We start from the raw sequence: 19531 nt of genomic DNA, 5'->3' as shown, positions 1-19531 counted from the left end.
TCCCAGGGAAGCTGTGGATGCCCCATCCCCGTCAGCATTCAAGGCCAGGTTGGATAGAGCTTGAGGAATCTGCCCATGGCAAGGGTGGATTGGGATTAGATATTCTTTAAGGACCCTTCTAATCCTTGACATTCTATGATTCTATGAGCTGATCTGTGCCTCCATTTCACTCTCTGTTAAATATTTGTGGGTAGGGGAGACTTTCCAGGTCTTTTCACAGATCCAAGCTGCTGGGTGCCTCAAAAACCATCATGCTTTGCTCCATCTAAGAATCACTTCATCCTGTCTCATAAGTCTGACAAGGGCAGGAGGAATGTGGCCCAGCACGTGGTGGAAGGGTTCCTGGTGACCAGGAGGGTTCCACGCTGTTGCGCAACAATGAGGCCAGGGCAACCCCTGGCAACCCTGTCACAGAGAACCCTGCTCTGCCCCTAAAGACATACAAAGCCTAGTAATTCTGCTCCTGCTGGCAGCATCACCTCATTGATTACCTCTGTCTGAGCAGCCCTGTAGCTGTAGCAGCCCTGTAACTGTAGCAGCCTGGGGCAGCACCTTGCCCAGGAGAAGACCCCACCCATGGACGACCACATCTCTCCATCTGACCCTCCCACTTGTGTCCATCATGACAGGAGCAGGTGTGGTTTCATGGAAGAGCCGTATGTGCAGGTGATGACCTTTTGGCTGGCTTCAGGGCAAGGGACAATGGGTGAGCTGAAAGACTGTGGAGGCCAGTATCCTGGGAATGGAGAGGGGAATGGCAGTACAGACAGCAAAGACATCTGATGAGAGACATGTGGAGTGTGTGAGACTCTCTTGGTGCCTGCCACACATAAAAAAGGAGACAGACCATGAGTGTTGAACATGAGACCATAGGGAGCAGGTGCTCTAGGTTATGTTAAACAGGATCTATCCAGACAGTGAAGGTCACACCAGTGTTGTTATGATCTCTCTGACTGGGTCTTGCTTTCTGAAGGGCACTGGAGATATTTTGGTGCCCTGTTCATTTGGTCTGATTGAGGAACAAACTGTTCTTGCCTGCAGTGAGCAGCTCCTCTGTTCAGCTGTCTGCTTATGCTTGTCTTTGGCCTCTGGGGAGAAAATGCTTCACCAGCAGGACTGAAGTGAATGGAGTAGCAGTGTTCCACCTGCTGATTAGCCCAGTTAAGAGATAAATGAGCTCCTGGGTGCATAGGAAGCATGTGCAGTGTCAGATTGAGTCAGAGAAGTTATTCCTTGCAGAATGCCCTGGAGTGCTTGGGGAGTCATTCTTCCCAGGGCTCTTCTCGCAGCACCCAGGGGCATTGTTCTCCTGGTTCTTCATTGCCATGGGTATCAACACCAGAACTGTTAGTGGATCTCGCCAAATCTTTCCTTTCCAAATGGAGACTTTTATTAGTAGTGCAGAAAGCACACCTGTGTTGAGGAGGAAAATGGGTTTGGTTTAGCAGGTGGCTACTTAATGTGCAGTGGAAAACATGGCAAAATCATTGTAGGGGCGATGTTGAGTGAAGTTCCAACCTGTGAGGATATCAGAAGGCTGTATGGAGCTGAGCATGAGCAGCCAATGCTCTTCTAACAAACCTTATAGGAACACTTTAAGTGATAACACCCACAAGAAGTAAGTTAGCTCATGACTGTGATGGGCTAACGCTGCACATGAACAAATGGCTTTGAGAATTTGGCTGAAAATTAGAGGAAAGTGTCTAATCTTCAGAGCAGCAAATTCTGGTAAGAGTTCAACAGAAGGAGTTGGGGAACAATCATCTACCATGAAAATGCAGAGTGGCCAGGTCACCAAAGGGCAGGTATGGTGTGGCTGACTGTGTCAGAAGGGGACTGTATTTAGTGACCCCAGAGATCCTCGTCAGCCCTGAGGGTAAGTGAAACCAAGCAAGTACAAACAGATTGCTGTTGAGAAACCAGAAGATATTTGCAATCCAGCCCTTGGCTGACTCACTCAGCTTTCACTTGCTCAAGATCACCATGTCTGGATGCAGGGAGAAGGAGCAGTCCAGCCCACCTGGCACTTGTGGGGGTGCACGTTGGAGCCCATGACTCCATGTCTGTGTGCAGACACTGGAGGGAAAGTGCCAGTATCTAGCATGATTCATATGTTAGGCCTCAGGTGCTTATTTTGGGTGAGGAAGAATTGCCCTTTGGAGCTGCCTGTTTTTCTCTGCTTGTAATAAACTCAGGCACAGGCTCACACACTTTGGGTTTGTGTACTTGCAGAGCAGATGTGTGCTGACCTATGTGACCTTTGGAAAGGTGATGGTTTTGTTATTTTTACAGCCCTTGAACAGTAGCAGGTCACTTTAATATCTAAAAATGGTCAGCAGAACCCCAAAATTAAAGGATTCTCACATTTTCAGCAGCCAACAGAGGAGCCCTTCTGAATATCTTAAAGGGAGAAATTAATGTCTCAGTGCCATCTTGTGGAATGATCTGTACAAAAAGACAATCTCCTAGAAGGGTGCTGGAAATTTACATGATTTGGTGTTAATATTGGGAATTATGTTGCAAACTTAATCACCAAACCAAAGATTTCTATTGCAAACTGGGATTGTGTTTTTCCCTGAGAAGACTGTAAGTCTATGGGAACCCAGTGTTCCAGAAAGTATCTGTCCATTTTTCAGCCCAAATCAGAATCATAGAACCCTGAATCCAGGAGACAAAGCCTATCAAATACCTAGCAGCTTCACTGTTTGCCCAGAAGGAAGGAATCCACCTGGAAGGCTCCCTGAGATTTAGGGGAAAATAAAAGTTGTAGGTCCAGTTGTGGATGTTACTGATCCACTCATACCTTATCCATCTGAGAAAGACTCAGATGTGAGATCTCCAGCACAAGGACACAAGGATCTCAGGTGACATGTAATGTCACCTGGAAATCACCATGTGCAGAAGAAACCTGAGGGTCTTGTCACCACCCCAACCTGGTGCTCCAGGAGCCATGGCTCCTGCTCCACCAATAAATATTTGCATGGCAGAGAATGCAGTGACCTAGAAAGATTTATTCTGTGCTATAGCACAGGTCATAGACCCACAGGACAAAAACCTTCCCACCTAGAAAAATGATATAGAAACACCCTTGCAATCAATATGATTATCATCCATCATAGTTAAATGATCCTCAGTATCAGAGACAGACTAGTAATTTACTGCATATTTAGCCAGGCGTGCACTGAGGTCAATAGCTAATCTGTCACTGGAGGAGGGATTACCCCAGTCCATAAAACTCTCCCTGCCACAAGACATACAATCATCTATGGAGCGAAGAGGAGAATCAGCTTCCCAGGTTCTTCCAATACAGCTGTTGAGTGCCCTGTGGGTGAAAGAAAAGCTCATGAAATTTTGCCATGCAGTAGAGGAGAGTGAAGCAAGGCCAGGGCCAGAATGAACAGAGCACTGTGTCCTCATCAGGGCAGCTGCTGATACCTCTTCAGGGCTGTTCCCTCCAGAGCCACACTGAGAAACTGCAGCAGGTTGAGAGGGAGGCGAAGAAAACCAGCAAAGAACCAGAAAAGGCTCAAGGAAAAAGGTCTTGAGTGTTCAGTGGATGTAAGTTTTTTCATGATTAATCAAAGGTATTAAAACCTTTTCACCGTGGAAAGGTAAGAGAGCCTGGTGAGCAGGGAGATAGGCAGAGGGAATGAGGAGATGGAGGAGGAATCAGAACAGCAATGGTTCTGATCTGGCAGCCGGGTAAGAAGCCAGGAAGATCTCTTGAGACCATTGCTGCAATTGGTTTCTCCTTGCCCTATATGAGAGGACAGACAGGGCAGCTGGTGCAAGGCTCTCCATGAATGTGATGGCACCTGCAGACACAGGTACATTCAACAAGAGCAAATATTCCACCTGAAGCAATTCATTGTGCTCTTCCCAGCTGCACACAGCAGAGCACACCAGCTCCAGGCAGAGCATCCTTGCTGCAGAAGAAGCATCCAAATAATCCTGCACAGGCAAATGGTCCCAATTCAATCTGTTTAAAAAACCAGAACCAAACCATCAGTCAATGGGTTACAATGCAGAGCACAGCCAAAATTCCTCTTCAGTTCCTGCAGAAAAGGTTAAGGAGAAAGAAAGGCTTCAGGAGCACATCAAGGCTATTGAAAGTTCCACTGTTCTGGGGTTAGGCTCTCCTGGGCAGAGGCACAGTGTCACCAATGCCCTCCTAACAGAAATATTGCATCCCTACCATACAGCTTTTATAGGATGGTATATGGGGGAGGGGGGGAAGGGGGGAAGACTTTGAAGCTAGCTGCTGCGTTATTGGCTTGTTCATTGTTAACCAAGGGAGGGAAGGTGTCTGAGGGTGAGGAAAGGGTGCCAAGTTTCAAAGGGTAACCTGGTTCAGTGCAATGAAGTGTGCCGTCACAACAGGAGCACAAAAGCAGCCTTGAGAAGGCGAGGATGACAATATTGGAGAAGACTAGGAAGGTGTTCAGGATTCGTAACAGTACCATAAGAGAGATGCTGGCAGAAGCACTGGGAATGTTCATCCTCATGGTAAGGAGTCTGTGCATGTGTGTGCGTGTGTGTGTGAATGTTTAGCCATTTAAGGCAGAGATTTGTAAGGTCAGTGGTTTCCTGCCACATCCTCAGGGTTGCCTAGTGCTCATCCCTCTGCTCACCCCTCTGCTTTAGTGGGGTGGCAGTTTCCCTGCAGGCAGACCATCTGCCAAAAACCTTCTGGAGCAAAAAAGTAACACAGGGAAAGGGTGATGGATGCTGGGAGAAAGTGAAGTAGGTCGGGATAGAATTAAAATATCACAGAATCATTTGGGTTGGGAAAGACCTTTCAGAGTTCAAGCATTAACCCAGCACTGTGGAGGCACCACTAAACCATGTCCCTAAGTGCCACATCTGTGTGCCTTTTAAATACCTCCAAGGTATTATATATATTTAATATCTGTAAACCTACCGTTTCCCTGGGCAGCCTATTTCAATGCTTGAAACCCCACTGGTGAACAGAATTTTCGTAATATCCAATCTAATCCTCCCCTGGCACAATTTGAGGTAATTTCCTTTTGCCCTGTCACTTTTTACACGGGAGAAGAGAGCAGCGCCCCCCGGCTACACCCTCCCATCAGGGAGCTGGAGAGAGTGATCAGGTCCTCCCTGAGCCTCCTTTTCTCCCGGCTCAACATTCCAAGCTCCTCCACCTGCTCCTCATCAGACTTGTGCTCCTGTCGACCCTTCCCCAGCTCCACTGCCGTTCTCTGGATATGCTGCTGTTTCAGTTCTCTTCTAGGAGGAAACTGAGGAAAAGTTTGGGAATTACATCAAAGAGTAGTGTCTATAATGCTTGTGCCACACCCCCTGGAAGATCCCATACAGTGAATGGAGGCTTTTCCTCCTGCTGTGCCAGAGGTGTGGTGTAGTTTGGGGGGGTGGGGTGGGGTAAGGTGAGGGGGGGAACTGAACAGGTCGAGGGAACAGATCCGGACTCTTCTATCACTGACAGCTGCTGCAAAATAAAAACAGCGTTCATCCACCTTCCCCTCGGGGTTGCCAGAGTAATGAACTTTCTGGAGAAGTTCTCCAGGACCACAACCCACCATTAGGAAATGCAATTACAGGGTGTGAAGCATGCCAGCATTTCACTTTTGATTCTCTTGCTGCCAATCGAACAGTGCTTATGTAAATCATACATAAACTGCCCCCTTGCCTGAGGGTTCTGTTTCACAAAGAAGTAATTAAGTGGGTTTGACCTCCTGGACTGCTTCAAAAATGTTTGGGTAGAGGATTAGGAAGTTTTTGCAGTCACTGTGGGGGGCTGGTAGAGGTGAAGTATCCACTGGGACCAGAGACTATGAGTGTTTGATCAACAGAGCAGAATGAGATCCTCTGAAAGGGCCCCATATCTATCTGTGCCAGTCTGGTACACCTGGACTTAAGCCTGGGCTGAGACACTTTAGACTGGACAGAGGCTAGCATGCAAAGGCTGGGCATAACCTAAATAACTTGCATTTGGAGATTTAAAGAGGAAGAAATTAAGATTTGTGTAAGCATAGGGACCTTTTGACACAGCTTTCTGTACCAAGAAAGGCGCTCATTTCCAAGGGCAACAGCTCCCTGTGCTGTGCGTGGTTGCTTTTTATCATGTAATTTTGCACATCCAGCTCTTTGAATTTCACTCCCAGGTAGTTTTGCACCCATAGTAAGTCAGAGTACAGACATCTATGACTCCTCTGCAGCAGCTTAGCAAACCATTTTACTTTTTCCCTTCTCTGTAATTTGGTGGTAGAAGTTCCCAGGTGATAAAGAACAGCTTCAGGGTTGTCGTGGCAGGGAAGCAGTATGAGGTGGACTCTTTACTCTGCACTCTGAACAAGGCAGATTTTTCAGCCTGCAGTTCACACTGGCTCTTCCTTCACTGATCCATGCAAGGGAAGAAAGAAAAGGAGGGCACTGCACATGTGCCCCAACAAGAAAAGCAGCATCCAGCATCAGAATAAAGCATCCAGCACACAACTCTTCAGAAGCACCTCGGCCCTCAGTGCAACAGGCAGTGGTCTGGATGCACCTCCAGGATGCCTGAATGGCTGTTATTTGGACAATAACACTCCCAGAGCCTCTCAGCTTAATGGACAGGCAATATGGGTAAGAGGAACCAGGCAGCAGGACTAAGTAGAGCAAGGACTAGGGAAGAAGGAATTAAAAGAAATGGTGTTTTGGAACTGTGAGGATACAGGAAGAAAACACAAGTTTGTATCTGTGCTGAAAAACAGATTCTGTGTTCTATCTTGTGGGGCTTTTTCAGTGCTGTTTATGCACAGTCATGTCTCCTCCCCTGCAACCCAGTCTCTGCACCTATGTGCTCTCCTGCAAAACCTGTGCCTTACATATTTGTTGTCTCTTGTATCTGGCTTTGGAAAAATCACAGATGAGTATATAGAATTCGTGTAATTTGCAGTTGTTAAGGGGACATCACAAACTGTTTCTGGGGAGTTTCGCTGAGGCAGAGTGAGAAGGGCTCACACTGTGGGGGCTGTAGCTCTGTGCAGAGAAGAATGTGGTCTGTGCCTACAAGAGAGATAAGAGCAGCATCTCTGGGGACCAGGGTGATGTCTGGAAACAATGAGGGTAAGCAGACACGTGAGATAAAATCTGGATGCAGGCAGAATAGCCAGAACACAGTTCAACAGCACAAGCCAAAGCAGAAGTTTATGTGTTGGAGAATATACTGACTTTCTTGTCTTTGAAATACATGTTACCTTGGATAAACATCAATGCAGTCCAAGGAACAGGATACACCTTCCAAACCCTCAGTGGTTTAGGAGACAGAAACCTCAAGAGATGCCTTGTCCTTCTCCAGATTTCAGCGTTAAGAGCATGCAAAGAACTGCTTTTTCCACTCTTACCACATCAAAAGCATGAAATAGAATTCTCTCAGGACAGAGCAATGATTTGAATATGTGCTTTCCTGCTGGAATGTTTACCTTTAGTTTGGTTTGTTTTTTTTCCACTGGTTCTCCTTTGGCCACTAAAAAAAACACTGAAGCTTTGGCTGTTTCCAAACTGAAAATATATGTGTTGGACAGCAAAGTTAAACCAGAATTTCCTTTCTTGTCTTTAGCTGGAATGTTACCAAAATTAGAGTTGAGTTTGGCAAATAGCTGTGTGCTGCCCAAACCACATATTTAGTCAATAAATTGCACACCAGGAAAAGAAGGACAGTAAGAATTTGCACACCCTCCTTCCATCCATCTTTGAGGTTATGTCCCAGTGGTCCATGGTGATGCTCCCCCAGTTCATGTCCCTGGTTTCAGGCAGAGGCAGCTGCAGTGTGTCTGTGTGAATGACCCCCACTGAGCCCCAGCTCTTGGTGTGTGTTTGGGGTTTGTCTATCCATACCCAGCTGTAATCAGAGTGCCTAGTTTTGTTTGATGGGTACCAATCTCAGGTATCACTTCAATTTTTGCAGGGCAAAGTTGCTCTCTGTCTTCTGACCATGGTCACCTTAGAGATTTCCTGTCTTTGGGAGCTCATTACTTTTGCAGAAAAAATAGCAAAGAACCCAATCTACTACAGCAACAATACTTTTAACTCTCCTTTCTTTTGTTTTACACAGGTTTTTGGCTTATCTTCTGTGGCACAAGTGGTATTGGGAAAAGGAAACAGTGGTCAGTATCTGAGCATCAATATGGCATTTGGGATTGGTGTTACCTTGGGTATCTATGCGGCTGGAGGAGTATCTGGTGAGTAGCACTTAGACATATCCATGTTCCATAAAGGCCATGTGAATTGTGGACAGGAGTGGAGGGGTGTGTTATGGCGTTGGAAGTGCCCTCACCTGAAAAAAAGCAGTCCTAGAGTCCCTAGACAAGCAAAGCAGGAGAGGCCAGGGATGAGGCATGCACAGCATACATACAGAATACTGACCCCAAACTTGTGTTCTGAGCTGTGGCTAGGCAAATGGGACAGGGAGAGGGAAGTTTGGCCAGCCCCTTCTGTTGTGGCCAACAGAGCCAGGTTTCAGCAGCTCCCCCATTTGGGACATTCCAGCATGGCCCAAGGAGACAGGGAGCTCCCAAAACCTGCTGTTGATACGACCACGGGGAAGTAAATAATTTATTGCAAAGGAGAGCTTACTGCTGATGCTGCAAAAGGAATGGTATGCAAATTTTCTCCCTATCACTTACACCCATGCACAAATGCCCCACATGAACTCAGGAAGTGGTGTCTGGGGACCATGGGGTGGCATCCCTCAAATGACAGCACTACCTTTGCCTTCTGCAATTTCTGCATTCATTTGCACCAAAAGAAAACTTTAAGGGCCCTAATGGGCAGAAAATTAAAGCAACTCCTTGCTCTTGAACTGTTGGACTAGACAGAGGTCCAAACCTGGGGCTGGCTTGGAAAGGAAGAATTTTCCACGTGAGCAGTCAGGAGCAGTTAGCTCTTGATTTTCTTGTCCTTTTGGAGCTGGTGGAAACAGCCTGGGGAAAGTGGACTGAGGAAAGTATGTCCTGTAGTCCCAAGTGACTTGTGAGAAGGAGCTGATCTGTTGAGGGCAGAGGGCAGTACAGAAGGGATCTCAGCTCCGCCAGCAAGAGTATCATTACAAAACAAATTTCATACCTTCCTGACATAGTAATTTAGCTTCATCTGTGTGACAAGATGCTTTTTATGATCTTTGAAAGAGCTGGCCATACCCACAAAAGAGCAGAGGGTCTAAGAAGTGATCTGCCCCCATTCCAGTTGTGGTTGTTTGACTGTAGCAGGTGGTACATGCACTTCCACTTCACTCTGTCCTGTTTGATGAAATGTCTGCATCTTACCCCTTTTGGAGTCTGGAGTAGAAGATGGTCATGAAGACTGGAATATTTACTGACCCTCAAAGTTGGTACCTATTAGGCAGGAAAAATAAATATTTTCTTTAGACTCCTGGGGACACAAGGCCTGGAGAACACATGTGGTTTTCACCAAGGGCATGAGACCCAGACTCATTCAGTCTTCAAAAGCACCATTGTGATACCAGCCTTCTCCAAAGAAAGTGTCCCATCAAAACACAGGTTCTCATCTACCTGCAGCTACTCAAAATCTGCTGAAGTACGGGCTCTATTTAAGCTCAGCAGGGAGAAGCTCATTGAGAGTCTCATAGGGAAACTCATGCCATCACAAGAGAGGTATATCTGACGGGTGAGGTGACCTATTCTCTGGAGGAAGCGTGTGGTCTACAGAATTCTTAGAAGGCTAGCTAGGAGCTCTTTGACCAGCATGCCTCATCTGTCGAGAGAGAAAGGTGTTTCTAGAGGACATGAAGTATAGAAAGGTTCGAATATTAAACAGGGCAACTGGAGGTTCATGAGGCACAGCCTTTATTTTGGAGTTTTCTACCCTTTTTTAAAAGTTGTTCTGATCCAGGTTACCCTGATTGGTTGAAGGAGCAACACCTCCCTCATCCCATTGGTGGGACAAGAGAGAAAACACTCTCAGAACATCTGTGTCTTGTTTTGGGAAAGTAAAACCTTATTGACACCAACAGTACTTGAGAAAGACAGTCCCCAAAAGACTTTCCCTTGGGAAAAATCAGCCCCTGAGAGCTTGAAATTCTCTCAGGTTCAGAAATCATGTCCACATCTCACCCTTTCTTCCTATTAAAAAAAAAAAGAAAAAAAAGAAAAACGAGAAAGATGCTTAACGCCTGCTCGTAGAGGGACTGTCTGAGCGATCACTCGCATTTTCTGCATCTGTGTCATCACTTGAAGGTTCCTCCACTTGATGACCTTCATTCTGGTCATGGCCTGTGGTTTGCCTGTTGGCTCAGTTCTGCCTTTGTGATTGCAGGTCAGGATGGACACACTTTGTAGGTACCCAGTGCACCCCAGTATCTGTGGATACACATGCATACCCATGATCCGAAGCCATAAGTTCAAATGGGCCTTCCCACTGCTTGGTGGTTAAATTTCACACCTGAACTTTCGCTCAGGGCTGATGTGTCTCTCCTGAAGCCTGTAAAGTAAGGCGATACTTCAAGATGACCGGGTTATTTGAATTCTGTGGCACCGTAAGGTGATTTATCATATACAAAGGTTTTGCCAATCGACTTTGCAGGGTTTCATCCTGCAACCCCTGTTTTTGTTTTTGAAGAACATGCTTCAGAGTACCATGAGCACGTTCAACAATGGCTTGGCCCATTGGAGAATGCTGAATGCCGAATGCCAAATTTGTGTGAAACCCCACAATTGCATAAACTGCTGCACTTTCTGTGAGGTGTAAGCAGGGCCATAACTGGTTCTCACAGTAGAAGGTATCTCGAGCATGGCAAAAGCCTGCCTCCAATGGGCAATGACATCGCACGTTTTAACTCCAGTGTGAGCAAAAGCCCACATTGCAGAGGAGAAAGTGTCAACAGACACATACTTGTCAGCATGCACATACTTGACCCTCCTGAATTCAGCAATTTGGGTAACATCTGTTTGCCAAATTTCCTAGGCCTTGAGACCTCTGGGGTGTACGCCTGTTGGTAAAGGCGGATCAAGTGCGCCTTGAATTCATCACAGGAATTGACAATGTCACTAGCCTCAGCTGGAGTCAAATGAAGCTGCTTTGGCAATGTATGTGCATTTTGATGAAAGAATCCATGCGATGCTCTGGCCTATGCTAGCACATCAGGCTGAGGTGCTACCCATGCAGGGTTAGCCAATTTGTCAGCCCTGGCATCATCTTATGCTATGAAATCTGGCAGATTGGTAAAGCTTGTAACTTGCTGTTGAACCAAATCTTGAAAGCTGACTGCATTTTCTTTTTGGAGGGACCATTGAGTTTCCCAGATGTGTTCATCTCCACGCCCCTGTAAGGGAGGCATGGGACACTGTGCGCCCTCCGTCACAGTGGTCTGCATTAAAAATCTGTCCTGATCCAAACTCCCCAAGCCGCCAGTACATCCCACCCCCAGAGATTAGCAGTAGCTGTGGTGACATAAGTCCAAACCATAACAGACTGTCCCTCTGAGCTCGTGATCAGCACAGGCTGCTGGCTGACAAAACATTTGGCCATTCCCCTCAATCCTGTGACAGTTGACTCCTCAGGATCCAGAGGCCACTCCGGAGGCCACACAGAGGAGGCCAGGATGGTGACACTGGCACCTGTGTCAATCAGGCCTTGCAGGTGGATCTCTGGTGGGGTGGCGCCACGGAGGCACAGGGTACTCCACATCTCAGGCCTTTTGTCAGTCAGGGTTGCAGTCCAGTACACCTGAGGTGGTCCAGTTGATTCAAAGCAAACGAACCCTCGACACCGGTCCGCAGCCCTGGAAACAGGACTTGAAAGGCACAAGTTGAGCAATGTGTGTTTTCTCGGTAATGGTGAGGGGAGGGGTGGGCATGAAAACCATAGCAGAAATCTGTCCCAAATAATCAGCAAGTCCCAGATGCACAATGATGCCCTGAAGGGTGGCACTTGACCTTCCCATTAGGAGGGCACTTTTACCCTCCCCCAAGGGTCCAAAGGCATCCGAAGGAACTCTATGCACTTTGCAAGAGTTCAGGACTACTGCTGCTGCTATACACACATCAAGTCCAGCTGAGTCATGGGTGCTGGCCACAAGCTGGCTGAGTAAGCCTGCATCAGCTTCAGGACCTGGGAAAAGGCTTATGTCTGAGCGCGTTTCTCTGAGGCGCTCAGCTTTGCGTTTCCTTGATCTGCGAAAGGCTGGCCCTTAGCATCAAACTTTGCTGTGCTCTGCAATGTGCAAACTTTGAAAACTTTGTGCTCTGCAGCATGGTTTGGCTTTCCACGTACCACGCAGAAACAAGGGAGCTTTCCCTTTGTGCTTCTGTTTCCCCTGCTTTTTGGTGGCTTGTGCTGTCTCTTGCTTCTGCTGCTTACCCTTTGGCCCTTTCATGGATGCTGGTAAGGCAGTAGCCAAGGCAACCATTTTATAATCTGTGGTGCCTACAAGGCCACAACCCTGAACCATCTCTGGTGAAGATGGATCACCTGGGAGAGCCTCTATTATCCTCCTGCAGTCATCACTGGCATTGCTTCTTGCCAACTGTGTGACCAGTAGCCTTCTCAAGTCAGGGTTGTCCACCTGCTTCTCCAAAGATGCAGAGAGTTTTTCAACAAACTGCATATAAGGTTCCTTTGTCCCTTGGACTACAATAGCGAACTTCTGCTTTGGAGCTGACAACTCTATGGTTTTAATCAGAGCTGCAATGCCTGTCTTCTGGCATTGATCCAGCATCTGTAGGTGGAATGTAACCTGGAAATCAAGGTCAGAAAAATTTCCAACCCCTGTCAACAGATCACTTCTAACCTCATACCTAGGGTCATGGTGAGACAACTATTACATCCTATTTTATAGGATGTAATACTACAGCTGCTTTCGTGGCCAGCTGACTCCAATTGGCTTCAAAGACTTCAAACTGGACAGACTGAAATAACACTTGAGCAAGGTGCTTAATGTTATTAATGTCAGTGACTCAGAGTTAATAATGCAAATCATCCGCATTATCTCCTGAGGCCCCAGTCCGTATTTTGCAACCTTGTCTCTAACGCGCATCACAGCTTTAGTGGATATAACTTGATGCGTATTAGGCAGCCCTGTTTGAGGATTTTCCTTTACCACCGGAAAAGCATGAAGGCCTCCTTGTGAGGTCATAGTATCTCTTTGATCTTGCCCCTTAGATGTCACAGGAGCACAGACAGGCACCTGGCTGGAGCTTGCGTCTGCTGTACCAGACTGTTCTTGGCAGAATCTGAAAAATCAGGAAAACTATCTCCAGTTCCCCCTAATCATTCAAGGAGCTCCCAATCTCCCATCTCCAAGGCTTTTTCTTTGACCTTGTCCCAAAACCGTCTGGGATCTCTGGGATGCACTGTGACCTGGCATGGGGGAAATGTCCAATGGGCGCTGGAGTTGGGACCGTCTCCACGTCCTCCACTCCGAGCAGAGACTTGCCCCGAAGAGCCAGCTTCACTGCGAGCCCCTTTGATAAATAAGGGAGGTTCAGACGCCTCTGCTCCGACACCCACGGTACCCGGGGAGGTGGCCCCTATGGCGCCAGCCGCCGGATCTGGGGCAGCTCTGGCGTTCGAGTTCTGCTTGCAGGAGGGACGGGGCACCGGGAAGGCGGTGGAGCTCACAAGAGCTGTGGCGCCGTTCCTGTGGGCAGCGTCACCCCTGGCAGCCCCTAGCGCCGCCACGCTGGCAGGGGGGGCCCGGGGGAGCCTGGGTCCAACAGAGGACCTGTGCTGGCTGCGGTGGCCGGTGTGCCGCTTGCGGGGGGGCTGCAGGGGATCGCAGTGCTGGCCGAGCCGCCGTGCTGTCCACAGCCAGGCCAGGGCCGGCGCCTCCGCCTGCGATGGGAGCGGAGCCCGTCCCGTCAGCGCCTGTGGGCGCGGCGGCCGGACCTGGGCCACTGTTGCCGCTTGGGCCGCACCGCTGGCCCTTTCTGAGTGAAGGGGCAGCGGCGAAACAGTCCACGCAGGTTAGAGCGGGGCCACACCATCTCCTTCGGGCATTAAATCGATCAATTGCCTGACTGCGCCGGCCGGAGCCGGTGCAGACGCGGTGAGGCCGCCCCCCAGTTGTGCTTGGGGAGCGGATGAAATCCCGCCATTCCCTGTGCCCGCGGCGTCTGCCTGAGGGAAAGGGACCAGAGCAGGAATGCCACAGTTCATGAACACCACAGAGAGGGGTCCTAGCGGCCCTGCCGCCACTGCCGGTGGATCAGAGGCCACTTGTGCGCCCTCCATCGTAGGAAACGCTTGGAGGATTCTTGCTTCCTCTCCATCCCGCGGTTTCCCGAGCCCCGGGCGACGGGTGGATTTCACTAATCGAATCTTCTGCTTCCCCCTCCCGCCGGTCACCCATCCCGTGTGACTCGGACAAAAGAGCATCCACCCGCAGGCGGGACCCGCAAGGGGATGGGGTTGGGGAAAATACTCCCTCTAGGCAGTTCTGGTCCAAGTTCGATGCTGTCTCCCGTGAGTTATGCACCAGCAGAGCGGCTTCTGGATCAGACCAGTCTCCTCCTTCGGACCCAACCTCTTGAGACGTCGCAAGACAAGGCTCTGGAGCTCACGGCTTCTATTACAATCATGAATCTCTTCCAAGGGAGGAGCAGTTTTGCTTTCTTACCAACAGCACCTGTTGGTATCACATCACCTAAGCTCTGCCAACGATATTTCAACAGTGCATCAGCGGCAGTTGGAAAAAATCCATGTTCTTTCCCCCATAAATACAAAGCATTAATATCTGCTTCAAAAGTGTCCAGATCCTGTCTGTAGAGAATGTCCAACCATAAATCCAGGACTATTTCCTCCTCTGGGGCTAAAGCAGCCACTGGCATGCTTTCAGATCACTGGGAAGAATTCTCCAGCAAAAGGAAAAAATGGCAGGCAGAAGCCACTGGACTGAACCCCGTTTCTCTAGGGTGGGTGGGGGTGATTTTAGCTCTCCTCAGTTGCCATAGTCTTGATGCTGAATTCCCGTTGGGCACCAGACGTTGCTACAAGACATGAAGTATAGAATGAAGGGTTCGAATATTACACACAGCAACCAGAGGCTCATGAGGCAAAGCCTTTATTTCAGGGTTTACTACCCTTTCTTATAAGGTGTTCCGATCCAGGTTACCCTGACTGGTTGAAGGAACAACACCTCCCTCATCCCATTGGTGGGACAAGAGAGAAAACACTCAGAACATCTGTGTCTTGTTTTGTGAGAGTAAAACCTTATTGACACCAACAGTCCTTAAGAAAGACAGTTCCCAAAGACTTTCCCTTGGGAACAATCAGCCCCTGAGAGCTTGAAATTCTCTCAGGTTCAGAAATTGTATCCACAGAAAGGTTCATTGTGCGTCTGTGCAGGAGTAAGACCCTGACCTGAGAGATTCTTGCTGTTCTAGGTCAGTGTCTGGCTGATTGCTGTGGGGAACGGGGCATAGAACCAAAGAATAATTTGGGTTGGAAGAGACCTTTCAAGTTCATCCAGTCCAACTGGCCTGCAATGAGCAGAAACATCATCTAGTGCAGGTTGCTCAGAGCCCTGTCCAATCTGGCTTTGAATGTTTCTAGGGATGGTGCATCTACCACATCACATGTTCCAAAACAGTTCCATCAGTGTTGAGGCCTCTCTTTTTCTGTGATTTTTGCAGGAGCTCATCTGAATGCCGCCATCACCATTACACAATGCGTTTTAGGGAATATCTCCTGGACAACACTTACAGCTTATATAATCGGCCAGTTCCTGGGTTCCTTTATGGCAGCAGCCACCGTCTTTGCTGTCTACTATGGTAGGGTTGTGTCTTTCATCACAGAGGTTGCTGTAAGGATAATTTGAGTCAGCTCATAGTGTTGTCAATGTATGTCCTTTTACAGTACCCAGCAAGATTTCTGGATGAGGAAGGCAAGTTCCTGGCTTGTGGGACAGACCACAGCTCAAGTTTAGAGCAGGTCCCAGATATACCTCTGGAAAGGATATAGAGCTCCTGGAGAGCTGGGCATTCCCACTTCCAAGAGCTGTCTTCAGCAGAACAGTAGCTGCATTTTGTCAGCATTTTGTTTTCAGGTCTGCAGGGGCTTTATTTACATGAACTACCATGAATTAGGTGCCTCTGGAGCTCTGGGGGCCTCTGATGCTCTGTGGAACACAGGTTTGCAGCCATGGGGGGTTTTGAGTTGTGAGCAGAGGATCCACTACCCGTTGCCCCTAGCATGTCTTGGTCTCTGAGGGCCAGAGGGTTGGAGGCCTCCAGTGTATCCAGACAATCCAGGCTACCCTGGGCTCCTGGAGCAGGGATAGGGATCTGGCAGGTGTAAGGAAGTGACTTCAAACCAAAGTCTGTGCAAAACAGATATTGATGAGATCATGCTCTGTGAGGAGTGTGTCACCTCCATCACATCTTCTACTGCTTCCCTTCTCCCTGATGTCTGCAACAGGTGGACTTGTGTGTGTGTCCTGTGGGATGAATGCTGTGCTAACTTCCATAATTACCACTTCTCCTAGATGCTATTTATGACTACACCCAAGGAAACCTTACAGTGTCAGGACCAACTGCTACAGCGATGATCTTCTCTACTTACCCTGCTCCCAATGTATCCTTGCAGGGAGCCTTCTTCACAGAGGTCAGTGGGAATGGCCGTGGTGTGCTAGGAGAAGGTGGGTGGTTACAGGTGCTGCTGCAGGGCTGCTACAGGTCCCCACAGCTCTACATGCACAGACACAGCCACTACCTCTTTTCCCAAGGAGCCCAGCATCCAGGCAGGCACCTGAAAGGTAAGATCCAAATCACCTTGGTGACTTGGGCAAGCCTAAAAGGTTTGGCCTAAAGCCTAATACATGTAGGCTGTTCCACAGCTTGGTTCAGGGGCTCTCCAGACACCTTCCCTGCCTGCCATGCATGCAGTGAGAAGTGAGAAGCTGAGCTATATCACTGGCCATCTCCTCTGGGTTCAGGGCTGAACTGTTCCTTCCCTATTTGGATTCTATACCCTGCTCCTTGGCAGCTGTGCTGCCCCACCCCAGCACAGAGAGCCTGGGACTGTCTCCACATCTGGCACAGCCTGGACTGAACCTCTGTGTTTGATCAGATCCATTGAGACTGTGTGCAGTAGATTCCCAGCTTACAGCACTGTGTCCAGATGCCCAGAAATAGGAAAGGGATTCTTCAGGGGATGAGGGGCACTGAGACACCAGAGAAGGAAGATTCACTTCCAAGGCAAATCTTTGGAAGCCTGTGATTTGGACTCCTTCCTGCCTGGGCATGACAAAGAGGATGGTGGAAGAGCCTAGAGGTGGGGAGTGGATCCCCTGAGCCTCCTGTGGACCAGGCAATGTCCTTGATCCACAAGAAAGCAAATTAGAATTACAGTGCCTTTCCAAAAGCTGCAGTTTCTGGTTTTGCTGGTGTCTGTGCAAGCAGTTCAAGTCTCTCCAGCTACATTTTCTGAAGCATAAAGAGTCATGTGTCATCACCTCTATCAACACTGTGCTTCCTGATGTCCTGGGCACTGCAAATCTATAAATGCCAACTATGTAGTCACTGATGGGAAATTCAGTTTCCTAGGTGAGAATCTGATATCTGCAATCAGGCTGTACAAAACATCACTTCCTCTAGGGACGATCAAGTTTGTCTCGTGAGCAGTTTGTTATGGCTCTGCCTCTGTCAGATAGAATGTACATAAAATAACCCCTTTCCCTGACTTGAAAGATAGAGATGACATTGATGAGGAATTTGTATCAGTCTCGGTGATGAGGTTTTTGCTGAGAAAAGAATTTTCTTCAGTCCACTTGTGAGGAGGGAGTAATATTTGGGTCCCTCCTACCTTGATTAGACCATGAATTTCATCTGCTTTCATTCTGGGAAGTCTTTCCTGCTCTCCTGAGCAGGATCTTCCAACCTTCCCCATTCTCTATCCTGACCCTTTTCTGTTCCTGCAGTTTACAGCGACAGTTATGCTGATCCTGGGTGTTCTAGTCATCCATGATGAGAAAAACAACGCGGCCATCAAAGGCGCTCAGCCCATGCTCACGGGTATGCTGGTCCTGGGCATTGGTCTGGGAATGGGGCTGAACACAGGCTATGCCATAAACCCCTCCAGGGACCTGCCCCCCCGGATCTTCACGGCAATTGCTGGCTGGGGAACAGCCGTCTTCACGTGAGTGAATGTTTTGTTCTTAGCTTGCTCCACTTGCCAGGGGAGGAGATAAGCACAAGATAAAATGTGTCATGAAGCCTTTTTACTTTGGACCAAGTGATGGTATCAGTACAGAGTGTGAGGGTTGTGCTTACAGGAGCCTTGTTCATTATGTACACAAAATTTGGAGTACACTTATTCTCTGGCATGGGATTCACCTTGACACTCAGATACCTCAGTTTGGGCACAAAATTGTCTGCCTGTTCACTGGAGATCCAGCCGGCTTTTGCAGTGAGCAGAAAGCCAGAATGCAGGTCACCTGCATGCAGGTGGATTGCTGAACAGGTTGCCTAAATTTTGAGTCTGAATTTGGACAAGAAACCTTGGCCTACTCTATCTAGTAAGATGGTGTCATGTTATGGCTTTTCCTCTGGTGAGATCATTACCAGTCTCCTGTCCCAGATGCCCATTTTCTTTAAATTCCCAGAAAATATATTTGAGAGCTTTGTAGAGAGTCACAGATTTTATTGGAAGCGGGGAGGCAAAATGCTTATAACATTCTGAGAGTCCAACTCATTGAGACCACACAGCCCATTTCTTTAGGAGAACAAGAAACCTGCAGTGTGGAGCTACCTTTACATGCTGATGGGGAAAATGACCTTCCCTCCAGCAGTTATGTGGGGGGACAGAAAATTCATCTAAGCCAATTGTAGGCTTAGTGGCTGCAGTGAGACAGACTCTGCTCACACAGCTCACTCCTTCCCCAGCAGGATGTGGCAGGGCAGTGGTTCCAGTCTAGCTCACCAGCTGCCTCTTCTGTGTTTCATTTTAGGGCTGACCATTCCTGGTGGTGGGTCCCAGTCACAGCTCCAATTCTGGGATGTCTTTTTGGTGTTTTCATCTACAAACTCTGCATTGACTTTCACAACCACCCTGGCCATGAAACTGAGCACGAGAAAGAACAGGCAGTCATGGAGACTTCAAGACTGTGACAGCCATGTGCTGTGATGACACATGTGAAGGGCACAGCTGTTTGTCCACCTTTTTGGTGGACAGATGAGGGACTAGATTTCAGTAAACCTACTCTGCTTAAACAGACAAATTTGGTATCTAAGATATTGAGCAGACCTGTGTAGGGGTAGACCTGACTGTGACCTGAAGAAATGGTTTAATCTCTCTGTGAAAAAATTTACAAAAAACACCAATCACAAAAACCAAAAAGCCCCAAAACAAAACTCAACCCCCAAACAATCATCATATTCTGAAGAAAAACAAAGCAGAGCTACAAGTCTCCAGATATGTATCTATACATATAAATCAAAATACAGGCATCAACAGTGGCAGATACATGATTTAGTTAATTAACATAGAAATATTCATCTGGAATATTCCTTGGTAAGAGGCACCAGTGGCCTAGGCTTGCTTAATGTTCATATTTGTC

The 19531-nt window shown here is 48.1% G+C and overlaps 1 protein-coding gene across 1 annotated transcript; it reads left to right on the top strand.

The window, feature by feature from the left end:
* The first annotated feature begins 4354 nt into the window (after window positions 1–4354).
* Window positions 4355–19164, top strand: LOC107198328 (aquaporin-7-like). Its single transcript, XM_033520567.1, has 6 exons — window positions 4355–4506; window positions 8075–8201; window positions 15609–15746; window positions 16460–16578; window positions 17894–18111; window positions 18923–19164. Exons 1-6 carry the CDS (start codon window positions 4411–4413, stop codon window positions 19080–19082), a joined length of 858 nt encoding a protein of 285 aa, XP_033376458.1. The 5' UTR covers window positions 4355–4410; the 3' UTR covers window positions 19083–19164.
* The last annotated feature ends 367 nt before the right edge of the window (window positions 19165–19531 follow it).

Source organism: Parus major, chromosome Z (assembly GCF_001522545.3).
Source record: "Parus major isolate Abel chromosome Z, Parus_major1.1, whole genome shotgun sequence".
Lineage (NCBI taxonomy): Eukaryota > Metazoa > Chordata > Aves > Passeriformes > Paridae > Parus > Parus major.
The sequence above is the reverse complement of the archived record's forward strand: the minus strand, read 5'-3'. Positions and strand labels throughout refer to the sequence as shown.